This window comes from Portunus trituberculatus, chromosome 2 (genome assembly GCF_017591435.1).
Source record: "Portunus trituberculatus isolate SZX2019 chromosome 2, ASM1759143v1, whole genome shotgun sequence".
In the NCBI taxonomy this organism is placed as follows: domain Eukaryota; kingdom Metazoa; phylum Arthropoda; class Malacostraca; order Decapoda; family Portunidae; genus Portunus; species Portunus trituberculatus.
This window is the reverse complement of record NC_059256.1, coordinates 3,233,219-3,245,718: the sequence shown is the minus strand read 5'-3', so window position 1 is coordinate 3,245,718 and position 12,500 is coordinate 3,233,219. Positions and strand designations below refer to the sequence as shown.

At 41.0% G+C, this 12,500-nt stretch overlaps 2 protein-coding genes across 2 annotated transcripts in view; one reads left to right on the top strand and one right to left on the bottom strand.

Moving 5' to 3' along the window:
- Positions 1-3,553, bottom strand: part of LOC123502660 (WD repeat-containing protein 47-like) — a 12,531-nt gene extending 8,978 nt beyond the window's left edge. Inside the window, 1 exon segment of the mRNA XM_045251828.1 lies at positions 3,396-3,553. The gene's annotated coding sequence lies outside the window, so the exon portion shown is untranslated.
- Positions 3,554-5,405: 1,852 nt separating this feature from the next.
- Positions 5,406-12,500, top strand: part of LOC123502606 (negative elongation factor A-like) — a 10,204-nt gene continuing 3,109 nt past the window's right edge. Inside the window, 7 exon segments of the mRNA XM_045251774.1 lie at positions 5,406-5,653; positions 7,613-7,734; positions 8,614-8,758; positions 9,882-10,047; positions 11,212-11,372; positions 11,993-12,224; positions 12,227-12,316. Of these exon segments, the coding sequence (XP_045107709.1) occupies positions 5,444-5,653; positions 7,613-7,734; positions 8,614-8,758; positions 9,882-10,047; positions 11,212-11,372; positions 11,993-12,224; positions 12,227-12,316 (1,126 nt within the window). The 5' untranslated portion in view covers positions 5,406-5,443.

Below are 12,500 nucleotides of genomic sequence, written 5' to 3'. Positions count from 1 at the left end.
TCCTTTTCTGATCTTTATGTGGTATTGAACTCTCTTTTTTATCTTTTTTGTGGTATTAAACTCCTTTTCTGATCTTTATGTGGTATTGAACTCCTTTTCTGATCTTTTTGTGGTATTAAACTCTCTTTTTCATCTTTTTTGTGGTATTAAACTCCTTTTCTGATCTTTTTTTGGTATTAAACTCTCTTTTTTATCTTTTTGTGGTATTAAACTCTCTTTCTGATCTTTTTGTGGTATTAAACTCTCTTTTTTATCTTTTTTGTGGTATTAAACTCTCTTTCTGATCTTTTTGTGGTATTAAACTCCTTTTCTGATCTTTTTGTGGTATTAAACTCTCTTTTTCATCTTTTTGTGGTATTAAACTCTCTTTTTTATCTTTTTGTGGTATTAAACTCTCTTTTTGATCTTTTTGTGGTATTGAACTCTCTTTTTCATCTTTTTTGTGGTATTAAACTCTCTTTTTTATCTTTTTTGTGGTATTGAACTCCTTTTCTGATCTTTTTGTGGCATTAAACTCTCTTTTTTATCTTTTTGTGGCATTAAACTCTCTTTCTGATCTTTTTGTGGCATTAAACTCTCTTTCTGATCTTTTTGTGGCATTAAACTCTCTTTTTGATATTTTTGTGGTATTAAACTCCTTTTCTGATCTTTTTGTGGTATTGAACTCCTTTTCTGATCTTTTGTGGTATTAAACTCTTTCTGATCTTTTTGTGGCACTAACTACACACACACACACAAACACACACACACTGAAACATCTACACACACACACACACACACACACACACTGAAACATCTACACACACACACACACTGAAACATCTACACACGCACACACACACACACTAAAACATCTACACACACACACACACACACACTGAAACATCTACGCACGCACACACACACACACTAAAACATCTACACACGCACACACACACACACTGAAACATCTACACACACACACACACACACACACACACACACACACACACACACACTGAAACATCTACACACACACACAAACACTCACAGCTCTGACATCTCCTCCCGCTTGACACGCCCCAGCCAATCCATGCCACACGACACACAAACGTGGTCATGTCACTCAAGGCCCCAAGAACTGACCACTACCACCACAATGCTATCCCTCCGTAGTGCCAGCCATAAACAGCTAAGTTAAGCTTGTGTATGTACTGCAATTACTAATAAACCGTATTATTATTATTATTATTACACACACACACACACTGCGGCAGGACTGTGTGGTGTTGCAGGAATATTTAAACAAGATCTGAGTGGAGGAGGAAGTGGAAATTTGAGTTTAATGGCAAGAAATGTCACATAATGGAACTAGGAAGGAGTAAGAGAAGACCAGCATGGAACTATTTGATGGAGAGGAGCAAATAATGAAGACTAAAGAGGAAAAAGATCTTGGAGTGACCATACAGGAAAATCTGAGCCCTGATAAACACATAGCAAGATATTTGGACTATCATATAAGATGTTGACTAATATAAGAGTGGCATTTCATTACATGGACAAAGATATGATGGAAAAAGTCACTCCAAGCAAGATATGCCCCAGGCTGGAATATGCAGCAGTGGTGTGGTCTGCCACCTCTAAAAAGGATAGAAGGAAACTGGAAAGGATACAGAAGATTGCTACAAAGATGGTGCCGGAACTAAAGGACCTCACATATGAAGAACGACTGAAGGAAATGGGACTAAAGGACCTCACATATGAAGAACGACTGAAGGAAATGGGACTGCCAACCTTACAAGATGGAAGAGAAGGAGGGGACCTAATAACAATGTACAAGATAGTCAATGTAAATCCCTTACCGTCTTACATAAAGAGTGATTGCAAAATATTCACTGACGATCTAAAGATTTACCTGCCCATTCGTAACTTGCCGCACACCCACACAGTTGTTGACATATCTAACTGCCAACGTGAATATCAAACTCCTTCTTTGAATATATATAAATGTGTCACACTGAGATTCAACAGAGACACTTTTCCAGAACAAGACACAGGGCATATAACACCTACTCACTCAATAGTACAGATATACAACAGGTTTATGCCCACAAGGAGGTGTACTGGTTGACACTTCTTTACTCTTCCACATGCACATAAAAACTAGTTAACAAGGCTGCAGGGCTGGCACCAAATTTACTAAAAGCAACTATTTGTAGAGATCACAGAATTTCATGCTAAATCTTTTTACTACACATGTAAGACCACTACTAGAATATTGTTCATGTCTACGGAACACATGTCATCTTGGAGACCTAAAGATGCTAGAAAGTGTTCAGAGGTCGTGGACTGGACACAGACGGACTAACTGGACTGTCGTAGAAAGAGCGTTTGTTAGCTCTTAACCTCTTCTCTGTACGTGGACGCCTTACTCGTGCTGACGTAATAAAGTACTGGACGATCTACTCTAAGTGTTCTGTGTCTCCCGAGGGTTTACTCATCACACCACACGCACATACTCGTGGACACCGTTTTAAATTAGCTCACCAGTACAGTTCAGTGGATCTAAGATATCGATTTATCTCATTCCGATGCGTCCGTTTGTGGAATTCCTTGCCTGACCATGTTGTTGCTCTAAACTCACTGCCGTCCTTCAAATCAGCCCTTCACACTCATTTTGACATTCTGTACGACTTTGTGGAGTAACATGTGGAGCTGTTTGCTGCACGATAATATATGCTGCATTTCTGAACAGTTTCAAAGGATACACATTCCAGTACACATTCACAGTTTGTTACAATATGGAAGGACAAGAGGACATGGAAAGAAGATCAGGATGAGGCAGTGTGTCAAGGATATTGGAACACACACACACACACACACACACACACACACACACACATGGAAGGACAAGAGGACATGAAAGAAGATCAGGATGAGGCAGTGTGTCAAGGATATTGGACACACACACACACACACACACACACACGTAAACAAACACACGGACACACACACACACACACACACGTAAACAACACACAGACACACACACACACACACACACGTAAACAAACACACGGACACACACACACACACGTAAACAACACACACACACACACGTAAACAAACACACAGACACACACACACACACACACACACACACACACACACACAAACACACGGACACACACACACAAACACACAGACACACACACACCCACAAACCCTTGACATTTCCACCTCAACACGTTCAAAACAAGTCCAAATCTTCAACAGGAGGTCAAAATAAGGTCAGGTCAACAGATAAGACCACCTGCTACATGGCCCCCCCAAGCGACCCCCCATAGACCGCCCCCCCCCCCAGACGCATTGAGGGGGGCGGGGGGGTCCTTCAACACCTTCAGGGTCAGACTTACCAGGTGAGGTCACGGGGTCAGGTCAGGGCAGGTAGGTCAGCCTGTGCAGTGTTGCCGCCACCTACACTGGGCTCGGCCGCTGCCAGACTACAGTGGTGCCAAGTTTACATGTATTTGTCTCTGTTTTATGTGTTTTTTTAGCTTGTTTTGGGTTGTTTTGGGTTTGTTTTGGTGTTTTATTTAATTCTAGTCTTTGTTTTGTTGTTCTTTGGTGTTTTTTTGGTGTTTTATTTGGTGTTTTGTGGTGTTGTTTTGGTACATGTGGCAACGGAAAGGCGAGGCTCCCTTTGCGATTGTGGTCTTTGAAAAAAAATATACAAAAATAACATTAATGTTTACCTATTATATATATTTCGTGACTAAAAAATATATTGCTTATTTATTTATTTCTCATAAAAATATACATCTATATTTTTGTGTAATGTCTTAAAAATTACTATATTTGCACAGTGATGTAATGCTGCGATTGTCCGTAAATAAAAAATAATCTTAAAAAACACTAAATATCTAAACAAAACATCAAAAAGCACACAATTACTTTTTATAACACCTAAAAACACATAATTTCCTTTTTAAAACACCCATAAAGCTTTCTCCCCCCCCACTCTCTCTCTCTCTCTCTCTCTCTCTCTCTCTCTCTCTCTCTCTGTTTACCGAGTATTTGGCTGTATTTCTCTTATGATCTCTTCTTTGCGCCACTTCTCTCTTTCTCTACAATAACGTACATGTAGCTAGTAGTAGTAGTAGTAGTAGTAGTAGTAGTAGTAGTAATAGTAGTAGTAGTAGTAGTAGTAGTAGTAGTAGTAGTAGTAGTAGGAGACAATTTGGGGGTCTTTTAATAAGATAATTTGTTATTTTGTAGCATGGAAACCTTTTATTATTATTTCCAGTCTAGTATTCACCATCTCTCTATCTTTCTCTCGTTTCTTTAACTATCTCTAAATAACATTAACCCAGAGGTCGCTATAACCAAGACGGCCGAATGATTAGCTCTGCCCTAACCTAACCTAACCTAACCTAACCTAACCTCTTTCTATTATTTCTAATCCAATTTACACCACCTCTCTCTCTCTTTCTCTCACATATTAAACTATCTCTAAAAACTACTAACCCAGCGGTCACTACAACCAAGACGACCGAATGATAAACCCTGCCCTAACCTAACCTAACCTATTTCTATTATTTCCAGTCTAATTTTTATCACCTCTCTCTTTCTTTCATTACATATTAAACTATCTCTAAAAACCATTAACCCAGCGGTCACTACAACGAAGACGACCAAATGATTAACCCTAACCTAACCTACCCTAAACTAACCTAACCTATTTCTATTATTTCTAATCTAATTTTTATCATCTCTCTCTTTCTTTCATTGCATCTTTAACTATCTCTAAAAAATATTAACCCAGAGGTCGCTGTAACCAAGACGACCAAATGATAAACCCTGCCCTAACCTAACCTAACCTATTTCTATTATTTTCTTATCTAATTTTTATCATCTCTCTTTCTTTCTCTCACATATTAAACTATCTCTAAAAAACAATAACCCAGCGGTCACTACAACAAAGACGGCCGAATGACTAGCTCTTCTCTAACCTAACCTAACCTATTTCTATTATTTCTAGTCTAATATTTATCATCTCTCTCTTTCTTTCATTACATATTAAACTATCTCTAAAAAATAATAACCCAGCGGTCACTACAACCAAGACGGCCGAATGATAAACCCTGCCCTAACCTAACCTAACCTCTTTCTATTATTTTTTTATCTAATTTTTATCATCTCTCTCTTTCTCTCTCACATATTAAACTATCTCTAAAACCCACTAACCCAGCGGTCACTACAACGAAGACGACCAAATGATAAACCCTAACCTAACCTAACCTAACCTAATCTCTTTTTATTATTTCTAATCCAATTTACACCACCTCTCTCTCTCTTTCTCTCACATATTAAACTATCTCTAAAAATAATAACCCAGCGGTCACTACAAGGAAGATGGCCGAGTGTGTGGTGACGTCACAGTTGATGACGTCGGCACAACAACATGGCGGCAACAAGAGACCATGATATATCGCTGTGGCTCCATAATAAGCTTGGCACCTCGGCTGATACGTGGTCGGAGGGGTCAATTTGTGCCCAATTAAACGTTGAAGTGCTGCGGAACATCAAGGAATGCTTCGTGGAGCTTCAAACACAAGTGAAGCTTAAGCTGTTACTGTCTTTTTTCCATATACCGAAGAGGAATGTCGAGGAGGTGTGTTTGGAGGGCTGTCTGGGGGGGGTGAGGGGTGTTTGGGGTGTCTGGAAGGTGTGTGTGTGTTTGTGTGTACGTGTGTTAATTTGGGTGCGTTTTGTGTTTGTGTGTGTGATTTTGTGTTTGTTTTGTGTTTTTTGGGGTTTTTTTGGGGTGTCTAGGGGTGTTTGGGGTGTTTTGAGGGTGTGTGTGTGGTTGTGTGTACGTGTGTTAATTTGGGTGTGTTTGTGTTTGTGTGTGTGATTTTGTGTTTGTTTTGTGTTTTTGGGTTTTGGGGTGTTTTTGGGGTGTCTGGGGTGTTTGGAGGGTGTGTGTGTGTTTGTGTGTACGTGTGTTAATTTGTGTGTTTTGTGTTTATGTGTGTAATTTTGTGTTTGTTTTGTTTTTTGTTTTGGGTGTTTTGGGGTGTTTGGAGGTGTTAAGGGTGTTTGGAAGGTGTGTGTGTGTTTGTGTGTACGTGTGTGTATTTGTGTTTTTTTTTGTGTGGTTTTTGGGGTGTTTGGAGGGGTGTCTGGGGTGTTTGGAGGGTGTATGTGTGTGTATTTGTGTTTGTTTTGTGTTTGGAGGGCTGTCTGGGGGTGAGGGTGTTTGGGTGTCTGGAAGGTGTGTGTGTGGTTGTGTGTCGTGTGTTAATTTAGGTGCGTTTGTGTTTGTGTGTGTGATTTTGTGTTTGTTTGTGTTTTGGGTTTTGGGGTGTCTAGGGTGTCTGGGGTGTTTGGAAGGTGTGTGTGTGTGTGTGTACGTGTGTTAATTTGGTGCGTTTGTGTTTGTGTGTGTGATTTTGTGTTTGTTTTGTGTTTTTGGGGTGTTTTGGGGTGTTTGGGTGTGTTTGAGGTGTGTGTGTGTGTGTGTCGTGTGTTAATTTGGGTGCGTTTGTGTTTATGTGTGATTTTGTGTTTGTTTTGTGTTTTGGGTTTTGGGGTGTTTTGGGTGTTTGGGGTGTCTGGAAGGTGTATGTGTGTTTGTGTACGTGTGTTAATTTGGGTGTGTTTGTGTTTGTGTGTGTGATTTTGTGTTTGTTTTGTGTTTTGGGGTTTTTGGGTGTTTAGGGGTGAGGGGTGTCTGGAGGTGTGTGTGTGTGTGTACGTGTGTTAATTTGGTGTGTTTGTGTTTATGTGTGTGATTTTGTGTTTGTTTTGTGTTTTTTGGGATGTTTGGAGGGGTGTCTAGGGGTGTTTGGGGTGTCTGGAGGGTGTATGTGTGTTTGTGTGTACGTGTGTTAATTTGGGTGTATGTGGGTGTATTTGTGTTTGTTTTGTGTTTTTTTTGGGGGTGTTTGGCAGTGTACGTATGTCTATTTGGGTGTGTTTTGTGTTTACGTGTGTGATTGTGTGTTTGTTTTGTGTTTTGGGGTGTTTGGAGGGTGTATGTGTGTTTGTGTGTACGTGTGTCTGTTTGGGTGTACGTGTGTGTATTTGTTTTGTGTTTTTGGGGGTGTTTGGAGGGGTGTTAAGGGTGTTTGGAGGAGTATGTATGTTTGTGTGTATGTGTGTTTGTTTCCATGTGTTTGTGGTGTTTGGAGGGGTGTTTTGGTGTGTGTTAGTTTGGGTGTGTGTTTGTTTTGATGGGGTGGGAGGTGTTTAGGGGGGTGTATGTGTGTTTGTGTGTACGTGTGTTTGTTTGTGTGGGTACGTGTTTGCTTGTGTGTGTTTGTCAGGATGTTTGTTTATGTGTAAGGGGGTGGGAGAAGTGTTTGTGTATGTGTGTATGTTTGTGGGAATTCTGGGGTGTGTTTGGAACATTTAGAAAAGTTGGTGTGTTTGTGTGCATGTACGTATGTTTGTTTCTGTTTGTTTGGCTGTGTTATAAGTGTCGTGTGTGTGTGTGTGTGTGAGCGTGTATGCGTGTCTGTTGAAGAAGTGTGTATGTGTGTTTGTTTGGATAAAAAAGGTGTGTATGTGTGTGTGTGTGTTTGTGTTTGACCTAACCTAACCTAACCTAACCCCTCCCCCCCCACAGTGGCGGCCGGAGCTGGAGGAGATCCTGGAGGTGGCGGTGGTGGACAGTGAGCCTTGGGTGGCCATGCTGGCGGAAATTATGAGAACGTGTCCCTCCACAGGCAACCTCAATCTGGAGATTAGGTAGTAGTAGTAGTAGTAGTAGTAGTAGTAGTAGTAGTAGTATATTACCTGAAAATACTAATACTAATAATAATAATAATAAAAAAAACACTTGACCCTCGACACAACGGATTTTGGAAACAACGGACAAATTCTGGTGTTCGGTTCAATCTACGGACGAATATTAAACTGCGTGATTTTCCAGTCCATCCTCATCTATTTCAGGTTATATAAATGCTTTGTAATACAGCTTCAATGAGTTTTTAATGATCACGCTATAGTTTACGTACACTTTATAGTTTTTTTTACGGACTTATGCAAAGAACGGACATTTGCAATCTACGGACAGGGTCGTGCACGCATTTGTCCCTTGTTTCGAGGGTCGAGTGTGATAATAATAATAATAATGATGTGTAATTTGACTTTCTAATGTGAGTCTCTTTCTCCCAAAACACCATAAACACACTAAAACACACCCAAAACACCAAATACACACCCAAAACACACCCAAATACACCCAAACATGCCAAAACACATAAAAAATACACTAAAACACACCCAAACACACAAAACACACTAAAACACAACAAAAACACACTAAAACACACAAAAAACACACTAAACACACAAACACACACAAAACCCCCACACAAACCCCCAAAACACTTAAAACCCCAAAACACTTAAAACTTAAAACACACAAAACAAACACAAAAACCCACAAAACACACCAAACCCACAAAACACACCAAAACCCCACAAACACACTTAAACCCCACAAACACCAAAACCCCAAAACACAAACCCCCAAAACACACAAAAAACACAAAAACACCAAAACCTCAAAAAACCCTAAAACACCCACAACCCTAAAACCCCCAAAACCCCCCCATAACACAGGGAGCCACCAGAGAATCAGCGTATCACTCATGACCTCATCACGGAGCTGCGGAAATTGGTCAAAAAACACTGCGAGCTCGGTCTGTTGCCTATGGAGTGTAATTATCTAAACAGGAATGCGTTTTTGGCTGCTGCAGGAAGCCAGGTCAGTTGCCGGGGGGGTGTGGGGGTGTTTGGGTGTTTTTGGGGTTTTTGGTGTGTTTTTGGTGTGTTTGTGTTTGTGTGTTTGTGTGTACGTGTGTCTGTTTGGGTGTATGTGTGTGTATTTGTGTTTTTTTTGGGTGGGGTGTTTGGAGGGGTGTCTGTGGGGTGTTAAGGGTGTTTGGAGGAGTATGTATGTTTGTGTGTATGTGTGTTTGTTTCCATGTGTTTGTGGTGTTTGGAGGGGTGTTTTTTGTGGTTTTGGGGTTTTTGGTGTGTTTTGGTGTGTTTTAAGTGTGTTTTGGGGGTTTTGGTGTGTTTAGGGTGTTTTGGTGTGTTTTAAGTGTGTTTAAAGTATTTTGGGGAGGGTTTTGGTGTGTTTTGGGGGTTTTAAGTGTGTTTTGGGGGTTTTGGGTGTGTGTGGGGGTGTTTGGTTAGGTTTGGTTAGGTTATGTGTGTTTTTTTTTTACTTGTTTACCTGTTTTAATGAATTTCGATGTGTTTTTATTACATATTTATATTGTTTGAATTTATTTTAGTGGTGTTTTTTTTTTTTTTCATCTTTGGGGTGGTTTGCGTTTTTTTTCGTTTTGAGTGTGTTTTGTTTGTTTGGTGTGTGTTTTGAGTGTGTTTGGGTGTGTTTTTGGTATGTGTTTTGGTGTGTTTTGGTGTGTTTTGGTGTGTGTTTGGGTGTGATCAGGGTGTTTTGGTATTTTGGTGTGTTTGAGTGTGTTTTGGGTTTTGTATTTTGTGTTTGAGTGTTTTGGTGTGTGTTTTGGGATATGTGTTTTGAGTGTAATCATGTTGGTGTTTAGTGTGTTTGAGTGTGAGTGTTTTGAGTGTGTTTATCTTGAGGTGTGGTGTGTTTTGATCAGGGTGTTTGAGTATGTTTGGGTGTTTCCATGTGTTTAAGTATGTTTTAGATATCTTGAGGTGTGTTTGAGTGTGTTGCGTTGTGTTTGGAGTGTGTTTTAAGGTATTTGGATGTGTTTTGAGTGCGTTTCGAGTGTTTGGGTATGTTTTAGATATCTTGAGGTGTGTTTGAGTGTGTTGCATTGTGTTTGGAGTGTGTTTTGATCTATTTGGACGTGTTTTGAGGGATTTAAACCTAACCCAACCCCACACAGGCTCCACTCACCAAGCACTTCGCACTCAAACGGAAGCCTAAAGCAGCTGCCCTGCGCGCTGAGTTGCTGAACCGATCGGCTGATGCACAGGCCAATGTGAAAAAGAGCCAGCTTCCGACCGTCCCTGTGCGGTCTAGAGGCATTCCCAGGAAGATGAATGATACTAGTGAGTCTTGGGGGGGGCAGGGAGCGGCAGGGTTAAGTTATAAAATTGTTAGTTATTGTTTTGGGTCGAGTTAGGTTAGGTTAGGTTAGGTTAGGTTAGGTTTTCGGAGTGTAGAAATGTTTTATTATTATTTCATTTATTTATTTATTTTTTTTTTAGGTTAATTTAAGTTGTGTTTAAATTCCTCCGTCATGTGTTCTTAAGGGGGTGTTTGGTGGTGTTTGTGTGTGTTGTTAAGGGTGTTTTTGTATGGTAGGTTAACCCCTTCAGTAGCGTGACGTGTTTCCCTATTCCTTGTGGTGACTATTTGGTGATTTTCTACAGCTTCACAGTCATGTAGGGATTAAAATGGTGAAGACTGTGGCTATTAATCTTCTGCCCTCCATACACCCTTGCTAATGTCAATAAAATGGTCTAATGGTACACAAAACTCAATTAAAATAGTGAAGACTGTGGCCATTAATCTTCTGCCCTCCATACACCCTTGCTAATGTCAATAAAATGGTCTAATGGTGCACAAAACTCAATTAAAATAGTGAAGACTGTGGCCATTAATCTTCTGCCCTCCATACACCCTTGCTAATGTCAATAAAATGGTCTAATGGTGCACAAAACTCAATTAAAATAGTGAAGACTGTGGCCATTAATCTTCTGCCCTCCATACACCCTTGCTAATGTCAATAAAATGGTCTAATGGTGCACAAAACTCAATTAAAATAGTGAAGACTGTGGCCATTAATCTTCTGCCCTCCATACACCCTTGCTAATGTCAATAAAATGGTCTAATGGTGCACAAAACTCCATTAAAATAGTGAAGACTGTGGCCATTAATCTTCTGCCCTCCATACACCCTTGCTAATGTCAATAAAATGGTCTAATGGTGCACAAAACTCAATTAAAATAGTGAAGACTGTGGCCATTAATCTTCTGCCCTCCATACACCCTTGCTAATGTCAACAAAATGGTCTAATGGTACACAAAACTCAAGGTAAAAATGTGTCCCAGTACTGAAGGGGTTAGAATAGTGAAGACAATTAAATACTTTCATTATTTGTAAGGAAAACCAAAACATTTTTAGTATAATGATGTCAATTTGTTTTTTAATTATGCTCTACTGAAGCTAACATCCTCCTCCTCCTCCTCCTCCTCCTCCTCCTCCCGCAGCTCCTCTGAAGGGTATTCCGAGTCGTCTGCCTGGGTCTGGGCTGAGGGGGTCTGGCCTGGGCTCCACCCCTCTCTCCCGACCCCTACCTCGGTCCTCCCTCACTCGAAAAGATGGAGGGATTAAACTGGTGGAGGTGATGGAGACGCCGATAAGTGGACAGGTGTGTGTGTATGTGCGTGTGTGTGACCTGTCTCCATATCTACATTTATCTAACTTTTCCTTCAATTTCCACTGCTACAATCTCTTCACTCAGGCCGTTCCAGATGTCCGCTCTCCTGTGTCCAAATCTCAACTTCTTAATGCTCCTCAAACACTGAATTTTCATGATCTTTCAGTGTCTGTCTGTCTATCTGTCTGTCTATCTGTCTGTCTGTATCCTCTGTCAGTGTTACCAGTGTCTGTCTATCCTTTCCCTACGATTCTCTGTCCTATACACGGTTACCAGGTTTCCTCTCTCCTGCCTGTCCTTCAGTCTTCAATCCTTTCAAATCTTAATAGTTTCCTGACGTCCTGGTTTGACGGCCACCACACCACACACCACCACACACCACACACATATTCCAGCGTGTGTCTTTTCATGGTGGCTGTATTTTCTCATCACACTGTCATCTCTGTAGGTGAACGCCAGCCTGTGTGTTGACGTAAATAGTCCATTGGTGTGTGTGTGTGTGTGTGTGTGTGTGTCAGGCTGTCTTGTATGATTTATTCCCTTCCATCTTAATCTAATCTTTAATTTTGTATTCTGAGATAATTTAACGTAACCTATTCCAAACACCCCAGTCAAAAAAACGCAGAAAAGCCCAGGAAGCGAGCGAAAACAAAGCAGCGGAGGAGGAAAAGCGACGCGAACAGCAACAACAGCAGCAGCAACAGCAACAGCAGACCGTGGTGGTGGTGGGGGGTGCTGTGGAGGGGGCAGGGGCTACAATTGGGGGCAAGACAGCCAGCCAAGCCGCCCACAGCACCACCACCACCACCACTACTGCCACCCCGGACTATGCAGCTGGTTTGGCACCTCCAACCCCCCCACCCCAGGGACGCCAGCCACCCCTACCACACCCCTCCTCTCCGCCACCCCTGGCCCGGCCGTTACCACCATTCATAGTGAGTTTGGGGTTTTTAAAGGGGATTTGAGTTTTAAAGGTTTTGAGGTTATTTTTTTTAAGGGGTTTTGGGTTATTTTTAAGGGTTTTAAGGGGTTTGTGGTATTTCAAGGGGTTTTTAATGGGTTTTGGGGTATTTTAAGGGTTTTTAAGGGGATTTGAGTATTTTAAGGGTTTTAAGGGAT